The 20,050-nt window shown below is 40.6% G+C and overlaps 1 protein-coding gene across 2 annotated transcripts in view; it reads left to right on the forward strand.

The window, feature by feature from the left end:
- The window catches only part of vcp (valosin containing protein), a 49,033-nt gene that overhangs the window by 9,064 nt on the left and 19,919 nt on the right, over nt 1–20,050 (forward strand). For both annotated transcript variants that reach the window (XM_078219482.1, XM_078219481.1), the window contains exons 3-7: nt 10,031–10,203; nt 15,178–15,320; nt 15,536–15,666; nt 16,592–16,723; nt 18,529–18,631. In XM_078219482.1, coding sequence (XP_078075608.1) covers nt 10,031–10,203; nt 15,178–15,320; nt 15,536–15,666; nt 16,592–16,723; nt 18,529–18,631 — 682 coding nt within the window. The remainder of the gene's footprint in view (nt 1–10,030; nt 10,204–15,177; nt 15,321–15,535; nt 15,667–16,591; nt 16,724–18,528; nt 18,632–20,050) is intronic.

The raw sequence follows: 20,050 nt of genomic DNA on the forward strand, positions 1-20,050 counted from the left end.
TCTAGTGTGGAGATGCCAGCGTTGGACTGCTGGAGTTGTACTACTCCTGTAGGCAGGCAACATTATAATATGATGTCAGAGCCTCTACAATTTTCTCCCATGCCCTTTTTAACACCCTGTATCTAACTTATCCAGGCTTTTAATTCGTGCTCTCTTAATATGTTTAGTCCATCCACCATTTCACACCGTTACTCCATAACCATGACATCTTCATCTAACATCCGCACCACGCAAGTGCCAGGCAATCACCATCTCCAACAGGAGAGGATCTAACCATCGCTCTTGACACTCAATGACATTACCATCGCCAAATCCCCACTTTCAATGTCCTGGGAGTTACCATTGACCAGAAACTGAACTGAACTAGCCATATGAATATTGTGATTACCAGAGCCGGTCAAAGGCTAGGAATCCTGCAGTGAGTAACTCTCCTCTTGACTCCCCAAAGCATATCTGACATCTACAATGGGCAACTCAGCAGTGTACTTGCCTGGATGAGTGCAGCTCCAACGACAATCAAGAAGCTTTACACTAACCAGGACAAAGCAACCCACTTGAGTGCTACCCCTTCCATAAACAACACGCTGACATCACTGTGATTATCTATAAAATGCACTGCAGAAACCCACCAAGGTTCCTTAGGCAGTACTGTCCTAACCCACTACCATCTAGAAGGACAAGAGCAACACAAACCTGGGAGCACCACCACCAAGAGGTTCGTCTCCCAAGTCATTCACCAGCTTGACTTGGAAATATATTGCTGTTACTTCACCGTTGCTGGGTCAAAATCCTGAAACTCCCTCCCTAACAGCACAGTGATGTACCTACATCTTCAGGAAAGCAGCGGTTCAAGAAGGTAGCTCCTCAGCACCTTCTCAAAGGCAACTAGGGATAGATACGAATTCTAATCCATACAGTGATGCCCACATCCCATAAATTAATTTTTTTTTTAAAGCCCCCTCTTTTGCAAAGACAACCACAAAGTATTGGTTAAGAATCTTACCCACATCCTCTGTCTCCAAACACAGGCTATCTTTTTGGTTTCTAAAAGGCCCTATCTTTCCTTGGTTATCCTCTTGCTCTTTACATACGAACCCCCTCTCGATTTTCCTTGAATTTTACTTGCCCATACATTTTCTGCTTTCTGAATTTGTTTTAATTTCACTCTTACACTTCCTGTACTCAAGAAATTTGTTCCAGACTCCAACCACCTACTTGGTGAAAAGCATGTTCCTCACATCGCTCTTTCTCCTTTTACCTATTATTTTGAATCTGTGCCCCTTGTTCTTGATGCTCTCTTCAGAAAGAACACTTTCTCAGTGTTTACCCTGCTCCTATCCCTCAGAATCTTTGATTTGATTTATTATTGTCATATGTATTAACATACAGTGAAAAGTATTGTTTCTGGCAATACTATACTGACAAAGCATACCGCTCTTAGAGAAGGAAAGGACAGAGTGCAGAATGTAGTGTTACATTCATTGCGAGGGTGTAGAGACAGATCAACTTAGTGCGAGGTAAGATCTTGAATGCCTCGATCAAATCTCCTTTCAGCCTTCTTTTCTGCAAGGAAAACTGTCACAGCTTCTCTGGTCTATCCTCATAGCTAGAATTATTCTTGTGAATCTTCTCTACTTCAATAACTTCACATCCTTCCTCAAGCATGGCGGCCAGACTGGATCCAGTACTCCAGATGAGTTGTCTTATGCAAGTTCAACGTGACCTCTTCACTCTTGTACTCAGTGCTCCTAATTATGAAACCTAGGATACCATATGCTTTATTCATTGCTGTCTCAACATGCCCTGCTTCCTTCAATTACTTATGTACATATATACTGTCTCTCCACACTTTTCCTGCCAAAATGAATGACCTTTCATTTCTCTGTATTGAACTTCATCTGCCTCTTGTCTGCCCAGTTGACCAATATTTCTGTCCTTTTGAATTTGAAGCATGTCCTCATCGCAGTAGACAATTCTTCCGATCTTCGTATCTTGTTCTCAGCCCCCTACTATACTCCTTGTATACCTATGACTGTGTGGCCAAATTCCCCTCCAATTCGATTTTCAAGTTTGCTGATGACACCACCATAGTGGGTCGGATCTCAAACAATGACGAGACAGTACAGGAATGAGACAGAGAATCTGGTGAACTGGTGCGACAACAATAATCTCTCCCTCAATGTCAGCAAAACGAAGGAGATTGTCATCGACTTCAGGAAGCATAAAGGAGAACATGCCCCTGTCTACATCAACGGGGACGAAGTAGAAAGGATCGAGAGCTTCAAGTTTTTAGGTGTCCAGATTGCCACCAACCTGTCCTGGTCAGCCCATGCCGACACTATAGTTAAGAAAGCCCACCAACGCCTTTACTCTCTCAGAAGACTAAGGGAATTTGGCATGTCAGCTATGACTCTCTCCAACTTTTACAGATGCACCATAGAAAGCATTCTTGCTGGTTGTATCGCAGCCTTGGTATGGCTGCTGCTCTGCCCAAGACCGCAAGAAACTACAAAAGGTCGTGAATGTAGTCCAATCCATCACGCAAACCAGCCTACCATCCATTGACTCTGTCTACACTTCCAGCTGCCTCGGCAAAGCAGCCAGCATAATTAAGGACCCAAGCACCCTGGACGTTCTCTCTTCCACCTTCCTTCGGGAAAAAGATACAAAATTCTGGGGTCACGTACCAACCGACTCAAGAACAGCTTCTTCCCTGCTGCTGTCAGACTTTTGAATAGACCTACCTTGCATTAAGTTGATCTTTCTCTACACCCGAGCTATGATTGTAACACTATATTCTGCACTCTCTCGTTTCCTTCTCTGTGAATGGTATGTTTTGTCTGTATAGTGCGTAAGGAACAATACTTTTCACTGTGTGTTAATACATGTGACAATAATAAATCAAATAAATCTTCAGCAAATGTTGAACTCATGGCCTGCACAAGACAGTGTATGTTATTGATATATATCAGGAAGAACAAGGATCCCAACCTCCTCCTAATCTGAAAAACAATATACCTTGACATTGCCCGCAATACTATCTCTTTGAAGGTAGCCAGTTTTTCAGTCGCCATCTTTCCCACCATCGCGATGGCAGAGTGCTGCATCACAGCGCCAGGACCCAAGTCTGCATGTTCTCCCCGTGTCTGCGTGGGTCATCTCCGGGTACTCCGGTTTCCTCCCACAGTCCGAAAGGCATGTTGTTCAGGTGCATTGGCCATAGTAAATTCTCCCTCCGTGTACCCGAACAGGTGCCGGAGTGTGGCGACTAGGTGATTTTCATAACTTGCACTGTTAATGTAAGCTTACTTGTGACACTAATAAATAAACTTTAAAAAATTTGGTTCCAACTCATTGACTCAGATTCATTCTCATCCCACTGAAGTTGATTTCCCCCAGTTAATTATCCCTGCTGTGGATTGCTCTTTGTCCTTTTCTATGGCCAACCTAAAGCTTATGAAATAGTGGCCACTGTCCCCCAAATGCTCTCCCATTGTTATTTGATCCACTTGGGCCAAATCATTCCCCAGGATAATGTGGGAAAGTGTGGAAATGTCCATTTTGGCCGGAAAAATTAAAAAGAAGCTTTTTACTGACATTTGTAGCTCTTGAGATGCAGAGGGACCTAACTAAGTTTTCTGGTGCATGAAGCACAAAAGACTAGTATGCCGGTACCGCAAATAATTAGGAAAGCTAATAAAATTTATATTGCGAGAGGAGTTGAATACAAAAGTTTGCAAGGTTATGTTACAATTTTACAGGGCATTGGTGAGACCACATCTAGACTACTGTGTAGTATTGGTCTCCTTATTTAAGGAAGGATGTAAATGTGTTGGAAAAAGTTCAAAGAAGGCCTACCAGACCAATACCTGGAAAGGGTGGTTTGTCTTGAGGAAAGGCAGGACAGGCCACTAGAGTTTAGTAGAGCAAGAGGCGGCTTGATTGAAACATGAGGTCTCGAGGGGTCTTCGTAAGGATATGGAGAGGATGTTTCCTCTTGTGATTGCCCATTTAGTACAGAGATGAGAAATTTTTTTTGAGGGTTTAGAGTCTTTGGAACTCTTTAGGTGGGAATGCTTTGATGAGCTCCAATAAGCACCCATCATATTGAATGGTGTGAAGGGCCGCGTGGTCTACTTCTAATTTCTATGTTCGCATGTTCTTAGTTCTCAAGTATAGTTGCAGTAATATCATAATGTAAGCAATGCTGTCTGGTTGAATGCTATACATCTCTACTGTAAATTTATCTTGGATTACAATATGAAATTTGTTCATTTCAAACGAGAACAGAACATGCTAGCCTCACAAAAATCTAATGATGCTGAGTGCACAATTAACACACTGGACCAAGCAGGCAGCATGAGTTGTCCAAAAATTCACAGTAAAGCTATTATGAACATATCAGGTTAGAAACATGACTTGATCCACTTCGTACACAGATAAAGTTAGTGTGGGTACAAGTAAAATCCAATGACTCCAACCTGTGGCAAGTATCTCAACTACTGATTCGCCAAAGCCTGTATAAATCAGGAGTGTGATGGAATACTTTTCACTTGCCTGGATGAGTGCAACTCAAACTCAAGAAGCTCAACATCATCCAGGACAAAGCAGCCTGCTTGATTTGCACCCCCTCCACAAACATTCACTTCTTCCACCACTTATGCACAGTAGCAGCACTGTATGCCATCTACAGAATGCACTACAGGAACTCACCAAGGTTCTTTTGACAGCTTCCAAACCCATGACCTCTCCCATCCATAAAGACAAGGGCAGTAGATGGATGGGAGCACCACCAGGACCTAGAGATTTGCCTCCAAACCATTTATTGTCCTGATTTGGTCATTTTGTCAAAATTCTGGAAGTCTTTTGCGCTCAGCACTGTCGGTGTACCTGCACCTTGGACTGCAGTGGTTCAAGCACAGAGCTCACCAGCACCTTCTGAGAAGCAATCAGGGAAGGATAGTAAATGCTGGCCTAGCCAGTGATGCCCACATCCAATGAATGAATTTTTAAAAACCTTTGAAATGGTTCCAATGCATTTGCATCCATCCTTAAATAAGGAGACCAATACTGCAGATGTGGTCTCACCAATGCCCTGTATAACTGAAGCATAACCTTATTTCCGCATTCATAAAAATCATAGACCCGTACAGTGCAGAAGGAGGCCATTCGGCCCATTGAACCTGCACCGACGACAATCCCATCCAGGCCCTTTTCCCCACCACCCCACACATTTACCTCACTAATCCCTCTAACCTACACATCCTGGGACACATAAAGGCAATTTAGCATAGCCAATCAATTTAACCAGCACATCTTTGGACTGTGGGAGGAAACTGGAGCACCTGGAGGAAACCCACGTAGACACGCGGCGAATGTGCAAACTCCACATAGACAGTGACCCAAGCCGGGAATCGAACCCAGGTCCCTGGAGCTGTGAGGCAGCAGTGCTAACACTGTGCTGCCCCAAATTCAATTCCCCTTGTAATAAATTATGACTATTAGCTTTCCTAATTACTTGCTGTACCTGCATACTAGCCTTTTGCGATTCATGCACAAATCCCTCTGCATCTCTGAGCTCTGTAATCTCACCATTTAGATTATCTGCTATTTTTATTTTTCCTGCCAAAATGGAGAAGTTCACACTTCTCCATTTGCCAGGTGTTTGTTCAAACATGTAACCAATCTATATCCCTTTGTCATCTCCTTGTGTCCTCTTCACAGCTTACGATCATACCTATCTTTACATCATCAGAACATTTAGCACCCATTCCTTCAATCCCTTCGTCCAAGTCGTTTATAAAAGTTCCATAAAGGTTGGGGCGCCAGCACTGAGCCATGTGGCATACCACTTGTTACATCTTGCGAACCAGAAAAAGACGGATAGATGCCTACCTTCCATTTCCTGTTTGCTCGCCCCTACATCATAAGATTTCATTTTTTGCAATAAATTGACGTGTTGCCTTATTGGTTTTGAATTGTAGAATATGAAGATTCTGTAATTTGGTGTCCTTTTTATCTGTGTGCGTTTATTTTTGTTTGACTTGTATTTTCCTTTTTCCACTTGCTTTGTTGCCTCTTTTGCTTCACCACCCAAATGTTGTGCATTGCAATCCATCCAACAAATAGCATTCCAACTTCACATGTTGTTCACATTGTTCATGTTTGGCGAGCATGCACAAATGCATTATACTGCTAGAACAGCAGTTCTTTTGTTATTGAAGCAAGGGGAAGGTTTTGTGGCATCATGTGAATTGGAATCTATTTTGTTAGACCATAGGATATTTCAGGGTGAAGATTTTCTATAAAGTTATTTGACAATGTGTAGAACACTGTTTCGATAACTGTGCAAGTGAATAAAACACTGGTGTGAAATGCCAGTATCCTTTTGAGTGATGCTGACAAACGATGCATGCCTCTCACCCACTCTCAAATATTTATGGGTATTTTGTCATAAAGTATCGAAGTTATTGTAATTTTTGTGATGAGGCTATTAACTATCTATAAGAAATGAAGAATTACAAATAATGTGCATTTAAAGTTATTATTGGAAGAATACAAATGTATGGAGCAGGAGTAGGCCACTTAACCCTTTTGAAAGCTGTTTAGAAATCGTATTGCAACTGCCTTATTTAAATTAAGACAAATGAGATTGTAATTTCTTATTTGATAATTTCTTTCATCTTGACCTTGTTGGGATTGCCATAGTGGCATATGACCTGGCCACATGATTTGTCCAACATGCTCATCTGTAAGCGCAGGTTGCTTACATTTCCACATAACCAGTTCAAATTTCTCACAAAATTACAACTGAAGAAGTAAGAAACTGATATAGATTAGGAATATACCAAACAGGAATGAAAATTTCCAATTAATCCAGGTCTGAGGGGCTTCAGTTGCGAAGTTAGAGGTTGGAGCTATCTTCCTTGGAGAGGTGCGAAAAATCATTAGGAGTCATAATAGATTAAATAGGGAGAAACTGTTCCCATTGATGGAATTGTTGAAACAAATGACAATTTAAAGTGAATGGCAAAAAGAAACAAAGGTGGCTTGAGGAAAAACCTTTTACAAAGTGAGTGGGTAAGACATGGAATACATTGCCTGACATCATTGGCTTTCAAGCAGGTATAAGATAATTGAGGAGAAAAAAAATACAGTGCTAACATGGAAAAGGCAGTGGAGTGGGGCCAACTGAGTTGCTCTTCCAAAAATTTGGCAGGGAGAAATGGCCCAAAAGGCTTAGTTTTCTGAGTTTCATAGAATAAAACGATCAATTGCAAATTGGAAGTCACCAGCAGCTACCGTTTCTTCGAAGTAAGCCGACCATAGTACCACAAATATACTTTGAAAATCCTTTGGTCATAAGCTTTATTCTTCGACTAAACTCAGCACTTCTAAGGACCAAAATATCATTAACCATCACTAACATTTTCAGTGTTTGGAGTGCCTATAATATTTTAGCTGGAAGTTAATGCCTATCAGAGAAACTTGACGGTTGAGTTGATGGAGGCTTCCTAACTTGTCACAGTTAGGAAGTTTCTGAAGAGACTGAAGTTAATAGGCAGTACAATTTATAGACAAATTACAACACACAAACTGGGTGTTAGATCCAACCGGTCCATGTGGTAGTTATTTATCCTCCATATAGGCAGTAGTCCAAATTCCAGATTCTCCATCTAATTTGTAGAAGTTCTTGTGCTTGACAGCAAGTTTGGACGTTCATAATGGAAGATTAAGTTGTCACCTGCCGATTGATTAGTTGAAAGTCGGCTTGGAACTTTGTGCACCTATTTACATGTCTGAAACAACTTTCAACAGGCTTTTAACTGAGTATGCAAAGCTCTCAGCTATAGCATGGAGGAGTTGAAAATTTGCTGGTGACTTTATACACCATTAATTAGCCAGCATCAATTTAAGACAGACTTTTAGGTAGGTGCTCAGCACTCTTGACTAAAATAGGTAAGGGGCTGTTTGAATATGTAGAACAGGCTTCTGCTTACTATAGAAAATGGATTATTATTTTCAAGTAAGCATGCATGGCGCATGACATTTTCACTTTCTCTCGGCTTTAAGACCTTAAAGAAACTGCTTGAATCCACTTCCCCCACCTTTTTTCACTGGGTTTTGTAGGACCAGAAGGAGCAGGAGTGCTTCTCTGTGTCCCTCAAAAATATTGTGCTCTGTCAAGCTGTTCATCCACCTCAAACTGAAGTACCTTTTCGATGCCTGTAGCTTGCCAGGTAAATGTTATTGCTTGAATGTGAGAGTTGTTTAAACCTTCAGTTTGCCAATAATGTGCCCCTTTGATGCCCAGCCTGATAGTTGGTAGAGGATTCAAGCGGATATGAAAAATCTTTTCCATCCATAGTGGGCATCTGAAATAAGTTGGTGGTTAAGGCTGAAATATTCAAAGGTATATGGATCTTCATCAGATGTGCTGTAACCTGCAAGGCTACTAACCAGCTGCTGGAAAGAGGGATTAGGTTGAGCAGTTTGTTTCTTTTTTTCTGTTTTGGCCAGCGTAGACATGATGGGATAAATGACCTTTTACTGCAACATAACTTTTCTATGGTTTCCACTGTAGTTTTATGTTCTACTCTCTACTATATTCTAGTACATCAATAAAATGTTATAGGGAATGCAACCTTTGAAAATAACTTGGAATTTGGAAAGGCTTAAAGACAAAATAAAGCAGTGCCTTTATTTTTTGGAGATCATTTTTGAGAAAGCATTGTTGGTTACTCGGCCCAAAGAGTGAGTTGTGGCACATTGCATGTAAGGAATGCCAGATTGGACAGGTTGAGTGTGTGGGCATCTGGATGGCAGATGCAGTATAATGTGGATAAATGTGAGGCTGTCCACTTTAGTAGCAATAATAGGAAGACAGATTATTGCTTGAATGGGTGTAAATCGAGAGAGGTGGATACTCAATGAGATCTTGGAGTCCTCGTGCATCAGTCACTGAAAGTAAGTGTGCAGGTACAGCAGGCAGTAAAGAAGGCAAATGATATGTTGGCCTTCATAGCGAGAGGACTTGAGTATAGGGATAGGGATGTTTTGCTGCAATTGTATTGGGCGTTGATGAGGCCATATCTGGAGTATTGTGTGCAGTTTTGGTGACCTTATTTGAGAAATGATGTCCTTGCTATAGAGGGAGTACAGCGAAGGTTTACCAGGCTGATTCCTCGGATGGCAGGTCTGTCATATGAGGAGAGACTAAATCAGTTAGGATTATATTCATTGGAGTTTCGAAGAGAGAGAGGGGATCTTGTAGAAACTTATAAAATTCTAACACGGTTAGGGTAGATTCAGAAAGAATATTCCCAATGGTGGGGGAGTCCAGAACTAGGGGTCATATTTTGAGGGTAAACCTTTTAGAACTGAGGTAAGGAGAAATTTCTTCACCCAGAGGATGGTGAATGTGTGGAATTCACTACCACAGAATGTAGTTGAGGCCAAAATGTTGTCTGATTTCAAGAAGAAATTAGATATAGCTCTTGGGGGTAAAGGGAAATGGGAGGAAGGGGGGATCAGGATATTCAGTTTGATCAGCCATGATCCAGATGAATGACAGAGCAGGCTCGAAGGGCCGAATGGCCTACTCCTGCTTCTAGTTTCTATGTTTCTATTTCTAAGTGGACCCTTTGTTTTGGATTTCTAAATAATTATAAAGCTCCCTTTTTATATTGCAAAAAGTTGCAATTTTTGCTATAAAAGGGAGTGCACCAGCTAGTTTGGAGCAGACAAAATCCTGAATTTGAATATTTTTTGATGAAAACACTGCTTAAATATGCTATCTTATGAAAAGCTTATTTCGCAATTTTTTTAAAAAAGCAGCTGTTTTCCAGATCAACTGTTGTATAGGTGGCTGCACACGAAAATAAATGAGCATCAGAGAGTTTAAAGTTTAAATAAAACTATTTTCCAGGGACTGATTAAAGAAATTGTTTCTGGGGAGATTTGTTACAAAATTCATGAACATTTTTGTAATTATTTCTCATTTATTGAACTAAAATCTGTTATTCAACAGGCAAAGATGGACGAACTTCAACTTTTCAGAGGTGATACGGTATTGCTGAAAGGGAAGAAGAGACGGGAGACAGTTTGTATTGTTCTGTCAGATGATACATGTTCGGATGAGAAGGTTCGCATGAACAGGGTTGTGCGCAACAACTTGAGAGTCAGACTGGGTGATATTGTGAGGTAAACATTTGTCTGTTTTGGAAAAGAAAACATTCGACCAGAAATAAAAGTTCTCATTTACGGAAAGTCTAATTTTACTAAGCTGAGATGTGATTTTGCTAAAACGGACTGAAACAGCTGCATGAGGTTAACTCGGTGTCAGTGGGAGGCATTCAAGGAAGAAATAGTGCAAGTTCAGAGCAAGCATGCTCCCATAAAGAAAAAGGGTGAGGCTAACAAATCTAGAGCCTTCCTGGGTGTCAAAGGAGGGAAAAAAAGGGAAGCTTGTATCATGCAGAGGGCTCATTACTGCAGAAAGTCTGAAGGAGTATAAAATGTATAGGGTGAAATTGAAAGGGAAATTGGGAAAGTAAAGCAAGGATATGGAAAAATATTGCCAAGAAAATTTAAAACCCAAAGTTTTTTTATCAATAAAGATAACGGGGATAATTAAAGAAAGAGTAGGGACCATGAGAGTAACTTGTGTGCGGAGATGGAGCCATGGGTATGTTTCTGAATGAATACTTTGTGCCTGTTTCCATAAGTGAGTGGGCTGATACAGACATTGCAATTTAGAGTGTGAAGTATTAGATAAAATTAACATAGTGAGAGAGTAAGTTTGATGGGGTTTAACATCTTTGGAAGCAAATAAATCTCTCGGTCTGGACCAATATATCCTAGGCTGTTGAGGAAAGCAAGAGAAGAAATGGGGAGGCCCTGACCATCATTTTCCAATCCACTCTGGCTACAGGTGTTGTGCCAGAGGACTGGCGCACAGTTAACAATGTATCATTGGTTAAAAAGGAAGAAGGGATGGACTGAGTAATTATGGGCTAGTCAGCCTTAATTTGGTGTTGGGAATATTATTGGAAAAAAAATATATGTGACAGGTTATGCATGGATTTGTTATGGGCAGGTGGTGGGTGACATTTAGGAGCTAATGTGAAGGATTGGTTAGGGTAATGCATTTGGTAAGGTTTATACGGATTTTAGAAAAGCTTTTGATATGGTCCCATATGGCACACTGGTCATGAAATTAATACCCAATGATACCAAGGCAAAATGGCAAGTTGGATCCAAAATTTTCTCGAGGCAGGAAGTAAAATGTAATATTCGATGGGTGTTTTGAGAGTGCAGGACTGTTTCCAGTTGTGCTCCACAGGCCTCGGCTCTAGGCCAGTGGCTTGTTATGCTACGCATCAATGATTTGGATTTGAATGTAGAAGATATGATAAGGAAGTTTGGACACATTACAAAATTTGGCCATGTGGATAAAAATTAAGGAAGGGATAGGCTGCAGGGAGATATGAATGGACTAGTCAGGTGGTTGGAGCAACGGCAAATTGAGTTAAATCCAAAGACGTTTGAGGGAATGCGTTTGGGGAAGACTAACAAGGGAAGGAAATACACAAATCAAGAGCATATTGCAAAGTATAGAAGAACTGAATGATCTTTGAAGGTGGTCCGACAGCTTGATGAAGTGGGATACTTGCCTTTATTAGACAAGGCATAGAATATGCAAGCTGGGAGATTATGGGAGTCTAAAACACTAGTTGGACCGCAGCTGAAGTAGTGTGTGTAGTTCTTGTCACTGCACTATAAGAAAAATATGATTGCACTGGTGAACATACAGAGGAAATTTATGAGGAAGTTGGCTGGTCTCAAGAACTTAAATTGTGTGGAAAGATTGGATATGCTTGAAAAAGCAAGGTTGGGACTGACCTGTTAGAGGTTTTTGGAATTATGTAAGATTTTGATAAGAGTGGATACAGAAAGAATGTTTCCTTTTGTGGTGAAGAGCATAATTAGAGGCCATTAATATCATAGTTACCAAGAAATGACAAATGACATCAAGGCAGTATTTGACTGAGTATTGCATCAAAGGGCCCTAGCAAAACTGGAGTCATTGGGAATCAATGATGGTAGAGTTAGTTCTAGGAAATGTCCTGCAGGCAGCATTGCAACAGAGTTTCCTGCAGTGACGTTGCAGTGAAGCAGATTGGGATGAGTGTCCTACAATTAGTATTGCAGTGAAGCAGACTGGGCTGAGTGTCCTGCAGTGGCATTGCAGTTAAGCAGACTGGGGAAGAGTATTCTGCATAAAATTGCCAGAAAAAGCAGCAAGCCTAAGGATTGGGAGCATTTTAGAATTTAACAAAAGAGGACAAAAAATTTGATCAAGAGGGGGGAAATGAGTAAAATTGCAGGGAAAATAGAAACTGACCGTAAAAGTTTCTTTAAATATGTGAAGACAAAATGATTAATAAAGACAAATGTAGGTCCCTTACAGTCGGAAACTGTCAAAATTATAATGGGAACAAAGAAGTGACAAAAGAATCCCAAAATGTTCGAGACCAAAGATCTAGTGAGAGGTAAAATTGAAGGAAATCAGTATTAGAAAGAAAATAGTGCTGGGGAAATTAATGGAGGTAAAGGCTGACATCACTAGAGGTTGGGGAGGCAATGGCCTAGTGGTATTGTCACTGGACAAGTAATCCAGGGATTCGGGGTAATACCAAGGGGCCCCGGGTTCAAATTTCACCATGACAGATGGTGAAATTTGAATTTAATGAAAATCTGGGCTGTCGAATGTTATAAAAACCTATCTGATTCACCAATATCCTTTTGTGAAGGAAATCTGCTGCCCTTACCTAGTCTGGCCTACATGTGACTCCAGACCCACAACAATGTGGTTGACTCTTATCTGCCCCCGAAGGACAATTTGGGATGGGCAATAAATGCCAGCCCAGCTGGTGACACCCATGTCGCATAAAACAATAAAAAAAAACTACATCCCAGAGTATTAAAGGAAGTGGTCCTGGAAATATTGGATGCATTGGTTGCCATCTTCCAAAATTCTATGGAGTCTGGAGCAGTTCCTACAGATTGGAAGGTGGCAAATGGAACTCCACTATTAAAAATGGGAGGGGGAGAAAAAAGGGGAGAATTACAGAGCAGTGAGCCTGACATCAGTAGTGAGGAAGATGCTAAAGTCTATTATAAAACATCTGATAACAGAACATTTGGGAAGCATTAATGGAATTGGACAAAGCCAGCATGAGTTTATGAAAGACAAATCATGTTTAACAAATCTACTGGAGTTTTTTGTGGATATAACTAGTAGAGTAGATAAGGGTCAATCAGTTTCAAGTGGTGTAATTGGACTTTCAGAAGGCTTTTAAGGAAGCCCCTCATTGGACTTTGAGCAAAATTAAAACATGTCAGATAATGAGTAATGTATTGGCATACTTTGAGAATTGGTTGACAGACAGGAAACAAGAGTGGGAATTTTTTTTATTAATTCATGGGATATGGGCATCGCTGGCTGGCCAGCATTTATTGCCCATCCCTAGTTGCCCTTGAAGGTGATGGTGAGCTGCTGCCTTGAATCGCTGCAGTCCATGTGCTGTGGGTTGACCCACAATGCCATTAGGCAGGGAATTCCAGGATTTTGACCCAATGTATTCAAGAAAGAGTTTTTCTAGATATTAATGGCCTCAAGGGATATGGGCACAAAGCAAGAATATGGCTTTGAGATAGATGATCAGCTGTGATAATATTGAATCGTGGAGTAGCCTTGAAGGGCTGAATGGCCTACTGCAGGTTTCTATGTTAAAACCTTCAGCTGGTTGGAGTCAAACCTAGCAAAAAGGAAGATGGTTGTGGTAGTTGGAGGTCAATCATCCTAGTTCTAGGACATTACTACAGGCGTTCATCTGCGTAGTGTCCTAGGTCAAGTAATGTTAGTCGCTTCATCAATAACCTTTCTTCCACTGTTAGTTCAGAAATGGGGATGTTCAGTTGTTCACCATTCGAGAGTCTGAAGCAGTCCTTGTCCAAATGCAGTAAGACTTGGGCAATAACCAGGCTTGGGCTGACATGGCAAGTAATGCTTGCGCCACACAAGTGCGAGGCAATGATCATCTTGAAGAAGAGAGAATTCAATCATTGCCCCTTCATGTTCAATGATGTTATCATCACTGAATACCCCCAATATCAACATCCTTGGGTTGCTATTGACCAGAAATTAAACTAAATATAGTGGCTATAGAAACAGTTCAGAGGCTGGGAATCCTGCAGTGAATAACTTGTCTCCTGACAAATCCCATCCACCATCTACAAGGCACAAATCAGATGTGTGATGGAATATTTTCCACTTGCCTGAATGAGTGCAGCTCTGACAACACTCAAGAAGCCTTACACCAGCACAAAGTAGCCTGCTTGATTGCCACCGCATGCACAAGCATTCACTCCCTTCACCACTGATGCACAGTGGCAGCAGTGTCCCATTTAGGATGTACTGCAGGACCTTGCCAAGGCTCCCTGGACAACAGCATCCATACCTATGAATTCTACCATCTAGAAGGACAAGGGCAGCAGATACATGGGAATGCCACCAGCTGGAATTCCCCTCCAAGTCAGTCACCGTCTTGCCTTGGAACTATATCGACATTCCTTCATTTTCCCTGGGTCACAATCCTCAAACTCCCTCCCTAACAGCACTATGGGTATACCTACACCACCTGGACTGCAGCGATTCAAGAAGGCAGCTTAGCAGCACCTTCTCGAGAGCAACTAGGGATGGGCAATGAACACTGGCCTAGCCAGTGACGCTCACATTCCGTGAATGAATAATTTTTTTAAAAATCCAATAGGGAATTCAGAGGAAACTTCTTTACCCAAAGAGTGGTAAGAATGTCAAATTCACTGCTACAGGGAGTGGTGGAATTGAATTTATTTACAGATTTATTCAAGGGGAAGTTAGACAAGCATATGAGGGAGAAGGTAATACATGGTTATGGTGATAGGTATAGATGAGGAAAACTGGGAGGAAACTCGGATTAGAGCATCAACACCAGCATAAACTGGTTGGACTGAATGGCCTGCTTGTTTATCATATGTAATTCTATGCAAGGCTAGCGTTGTTTTCTATGAATAATGGTGTACAATTCAATGTGATCTGGTATTTTTAAAAAAGTTTTCTTTTGTCTTAAGCATTCAGCCATGCCCAGATGTAAAGTATGGCAAGCGAATCCATGTGCTTCCTATTGATGACACAGTTGAGGGCATTACTGGAAACCTATTTGAAGTCTATCTCAAGCCCTATTTCTTGGAAGCTTATCGACCAATAAGGAAAGGTGAGCTTTAAGTTTTTCTTTGAAAATGTTTCTGGAGCTTTTAATTCTCCTAATAGATTAATTTGGCTTGCTTTTTATTTTACAGCTTCCTTTGCTTTTGTCGTAAGATGAGAATGGCTAAGGAAACTGGAGTATATTTTGAAATCTGTTTGGTTTTCTACATGTTCTAAATTTTGCAACTATCTTGTTTAGCTAATTCATGATTTATTTTAAAGGTGACATTTTCCTGGTTCGTGGTGGAATGCGTGCTGTGGAATTCAAAGTGGTGGAAACGGATCCAAGTCCATATTGTATAGTTGCTCCAGACACAGTCATTCACTGTGAGGGTGAACCCATCAAACGAGAGGTACAGTTAATGATGTGGGATTGACTGTTGCAGAGACGTGCTATGGTGGAGAAGATCATAGAATCATAGAAACCCTACAGTTCAGAAAGAGGCCATTCGGCCCATCGAGTCTGCACCGACCACAATCCCACCCAGGCCCGACTCCCTATCCCTACACATTTACCCGCTAATCCCTCTAACCTACACATCTCAGGACATTAAAGGGCAATTTTAGCATGGCCAATCAACCTAACCCGCACATCTTTGGACTGTGGGAGGAAACCCACGCAGACACGAGGAGAATATGCAAAGTCCACAGAGAAGGTGACCCAAGCCGGGAATCGAACCCAGGTCCCTGGAGCTGTGAAGCAGCAGTGCTAACCATTGTGCTACCGTGTCGCCCTTTCATATTGGAGAATTGGAGAATAAAGTAACTTTAGTAATTAAAGATAAACCTAAAATTTCAATTGACGAACATCTGAATTTCTGCAGTAAAACAGGTGCAACATCATTTTGGAACACCAGTGTTTGCTGTGATGCAAATGGAGTCGAGCCCATTGAGTAGGATGATTTGAATTTAAACTTTGGTCAATGAGAAGAAAAAAAACTGAGGATCCCAAAGGAGAGTGGAAATGGGAAAATGATGGGGTCATTTATTTTTCCTTTGGTTATCTGGGCTTTGGTAAATGAACAATTATGTTTATCATTGTTTTGCTTTGTCATGCATATTTTTTCATTGTTAAATGTTCAGAAGTGCCTGAAGAAAATGTTGTGCCTTGACTATTAGTTACAGTAATGAATTAGTGATACTCCGAAATATCAGAGGAACATATTCAAATGTATTTTTAAGTATGGAGAGAACTGTTGATGGTTCCTTTTTATCCCTCAATGCTGTGGACATTTTGAGCTTAAAAGGCATGTGATTTGTTTTCTTTTTTGTTTGAAGGATGAGGAAGAATCTTTGAACGAAGTTGGGTATGATGATATTGGTGGGTGCAGAAAGCAACTTGCTCAAATCAAAGAGATGGTGGAACTGCCTCTCCGTCACCCTGCACTATTCAAAGCTATTGGTGTCAAGGTAAGAGCATTGATATATTTTCTCTTTAATCTTCTTAGATGGGCATTTGAAAACTCCTTTAAAATAACATTTTTAAAACTGACGTTTCAGTTAATTTATTGAATTCAATATTGCTGAAAAGAGAGACATGAAACTTTTTCTTTTGCAGTCATCAGGACAAATGCAAGAGTGCCAAATTTCAAATGATCACTATTTATACGACTGAAGAAAATTGTTCTCATTGGTTGGTAAATTGGCTTGAATTGACTGAGGCATTGCTATGATCAAAGCAGCAGGAAGCTTCAAGCTCCCAGATAATTCAAGAAAGGTGCAGTGCTCGAACATATCCCTTTTGTTTGCAGAGAACAGGGCCTCTTAGTATGAATGTATGTCACTTCTGGCAAGCATAAATTAGCCCCGTTCTAGACTGTACTCAACCAGCTAGTTGCTTGCAAAACCTAAAACAAAATGTCTACTGTTAGGTGTACTTTCGTGATTGGTCAACACTTGCTCAACAATACTGAGTGTGTTAATAGCTACCCTGATCACTTTAAGATAATGAATCAAGATCATCCATCTGATTCATTTATGCTTGCTGGAAGGAACATACAATCATACACACGGGCCTGTTTTCTGCAAACAAAAGGAATATGTTCAAACCTTGTGCATTTTGTGAATTACCCAAGTGCTTGGGGAGCATATAGTTTCCCATTGCTTCCTGCATGGCAAGGTCTCGACCAAGCAAAGTCTACTTGCCAACCAATCAGCACTGTCTTCTCCTGTAGTACAAATTGTTATCAGTGTTTGAAATTTGGTGTTCTTGCGTTTGTCCTGATGAGCACAGGATAAAAAGCTTCGGCAACACTTCACTCTTTTTCAGCAATATTCAAGTTCTCTACCAAGTGACTGTTTATTGAATTCAGTTTCGTGCTCATTTTGAGTTGGAACATTGTGCAGGAATATTGAACTCTTTATTTGACATGTATTAAGAGTGTCTGCTTCAGATATTTTTATATAAAGAAGTCACGGCCAAAGAAAAATTTCATTTACTCTGGCCCAGATGTTTGTTAGCCCAAAAAAGAATATATTTTTGATTAGTTTCTGTCAACATTTTGAAGGAGTTTAATCCATATTCTGTTGAATCTTCATCCTGATAGATGAAAACCTTGATTCCATCAAACTGTACTAGTTTCTGATACAAGTCCCTCTACCACCTACAGGGCACAAGTCACATGTTTGATGAAATATTCTCCATTTGCCTGAATGGGTTCAGCTGCAAGAATATTCGAGAAGCTTGATATCATCTATGATTAGGAAGTCCACTTGATCAGCAGCTCATCTGCCATCTTAAATATTAACACCTGGCACACTGGTTGCAATGTGCACTATCCATAAGATGCACTGCAGCAACTCACTTAGGCATCTTCAACAGCACTTCCCAAACCCTGACCTCACCACCTAAAAAGACAAGGAGAGTGGGTGCATGGCAACAGCATCACCTCCAACTTCCTCTCTTAAGTCACGCACCATCCGAAATTGGGCACACAGTATTGTGCTTTCTTTGTTGCAGTGTCAGAATTCCCCACCTAACAATGCTAGAAGTACTTTCATCATGTGGATTGCAACGATTAAGAAGGCCCACTACAACTTTTTGAGTAAGTGAGGGGTGGACAATAAATGATAGCCATACCCATATCCCTGCAATGGAGGTCTGTAATGTTCTCTATTTGATTCAACAAGGTTGGGTACTTAGCTTGGTGTTTATTTGAATAGAATTCTATTCAAATGTTAATTTTCTCAAGTTTTTGTCCTTTTCCCCACTGTAGCCTCCACGGGGTATTCTGTTGTATGGTCCACCCGGTACTGGCAAGACCCTGATAGCTCGTGCTGTTGCAAATGAAACTGGTGCATTTTTCTTCCTTATAAATGGTAAGTTACCATTTTATATTTATGTTAAAATGGTTAATATACATCTGTGTTGAAAGTAAAACGTTATGTTCTGAGTAGACTCGATGCTTCCTGGACTCCAGATGTTGATATAAATAGTTCTTTTAAATATTCTATTTCTGGGGTAAACATGCCAGCATTGTGAAGTTGGGAGTCAGTTGATCTGAGCTTGCTAAAACATATTGATTTGTGTAATACAGATGTTTTCCTGCCTGTAAACCTGTACTAAGTTTTCTTGAACAGCATAGGTGAGTCAATACGGTGACATTGAGTTACTGTGATTGATATGTCTAAAGCACAATTGAAACTGAAGGATAGCTGAGGTTTTATATGCACATTCTATGTATTTCAGGAGCAGCAGCCAAGGGAAAAATGGCAAGAATCAAACGTGCTTTATGATTTAAGCTTATCTGTGACCTTCCTGTTCTCATGCTGCAGTGTGCTAACGCTCTTCTTTGCCTCAGCCTGCAGCTTGGTTCTCCAATATGTTCTCATACCTGCATCAAAATGCTACCTATGGGTTACAGTTTTTTTTACTGTAAAGTCTATTCTGCCTTTCTTTAGACATTATGTTGAGTGAGTAGACATTTGGTGATGAAATTGACAACGTACATTGTAAACTTACTGGTTTAGTACACCAATTTCAGTATCAAAAACTTACTTATTTTCTAGCATTTTTAGTGATGCTATAATGCAATGTGGGTGGAGGCGGCATAGCTATTTTTAATGTGGTCCCCGCCCCTCCTATTCTTTCATGACATATGGACTTTGCTGGCAAGGCCAGCATTTGTTACCCATCTCTAATTTCCCTTGCACTAAGTGGCTTGCTAAACTATTGCAAGGGGTAGTTCAGAGTTGCAGGTAGGCCAGACTAGGTAAGGATGGCAGATTTCCTTCCCTAAAGGACATTAATAAGCAGGATGGATATTTTTAATAACAATCAATGAATGGTAGGTTCATGGTCACCATCACTGAGACTAGCTTTACATTGCAGATTTATTTATGAATTCAAATTCCAACAACTGCTATATTGGGATTTGAACCCATGTCCCAGAGTATTAGCCTGGGTCTCTGGATTACTAATCTGTGCCACTTTAATGTGAAAATAAAGATAATCAACTTGTTGAACCACAAAATGTTGTGAGACATAATTAATAGGACATTAATTATCTAATAATATTGCACATTGGTGGAATCCATGTGGTCTTCACAACTGCCACTAGAGATCCCACCTCAATTTTTGGATGTCAGGATATTATCAAAAATTCTTCCTCTGAGAGCAAGTTCATTCTGGTGTTGGTAATATCATTCTACTTTTATCCCATTGCCAATCTTTTAGTCAGCAAAACAATTTGTAAGATTCAGGAGAACTCTGGGTGTCAATGTTGGAGACAAACTTTT

This window comes from Mustelus asterias, chromosome 1, assembly GCF_964213995.1.
Source record: "Mustelus asterias chromosome 1, sMusAst1.hap1.1, whole genome shotgun sequence".
Classification (NCBI taxonomy): domain Eukaryota; kingdom Metazoa; phylum Chordata; class Chondrichthyes; order Carcharhiniformes; family Triakidae; genus Mustelus; species Mustelus asterias.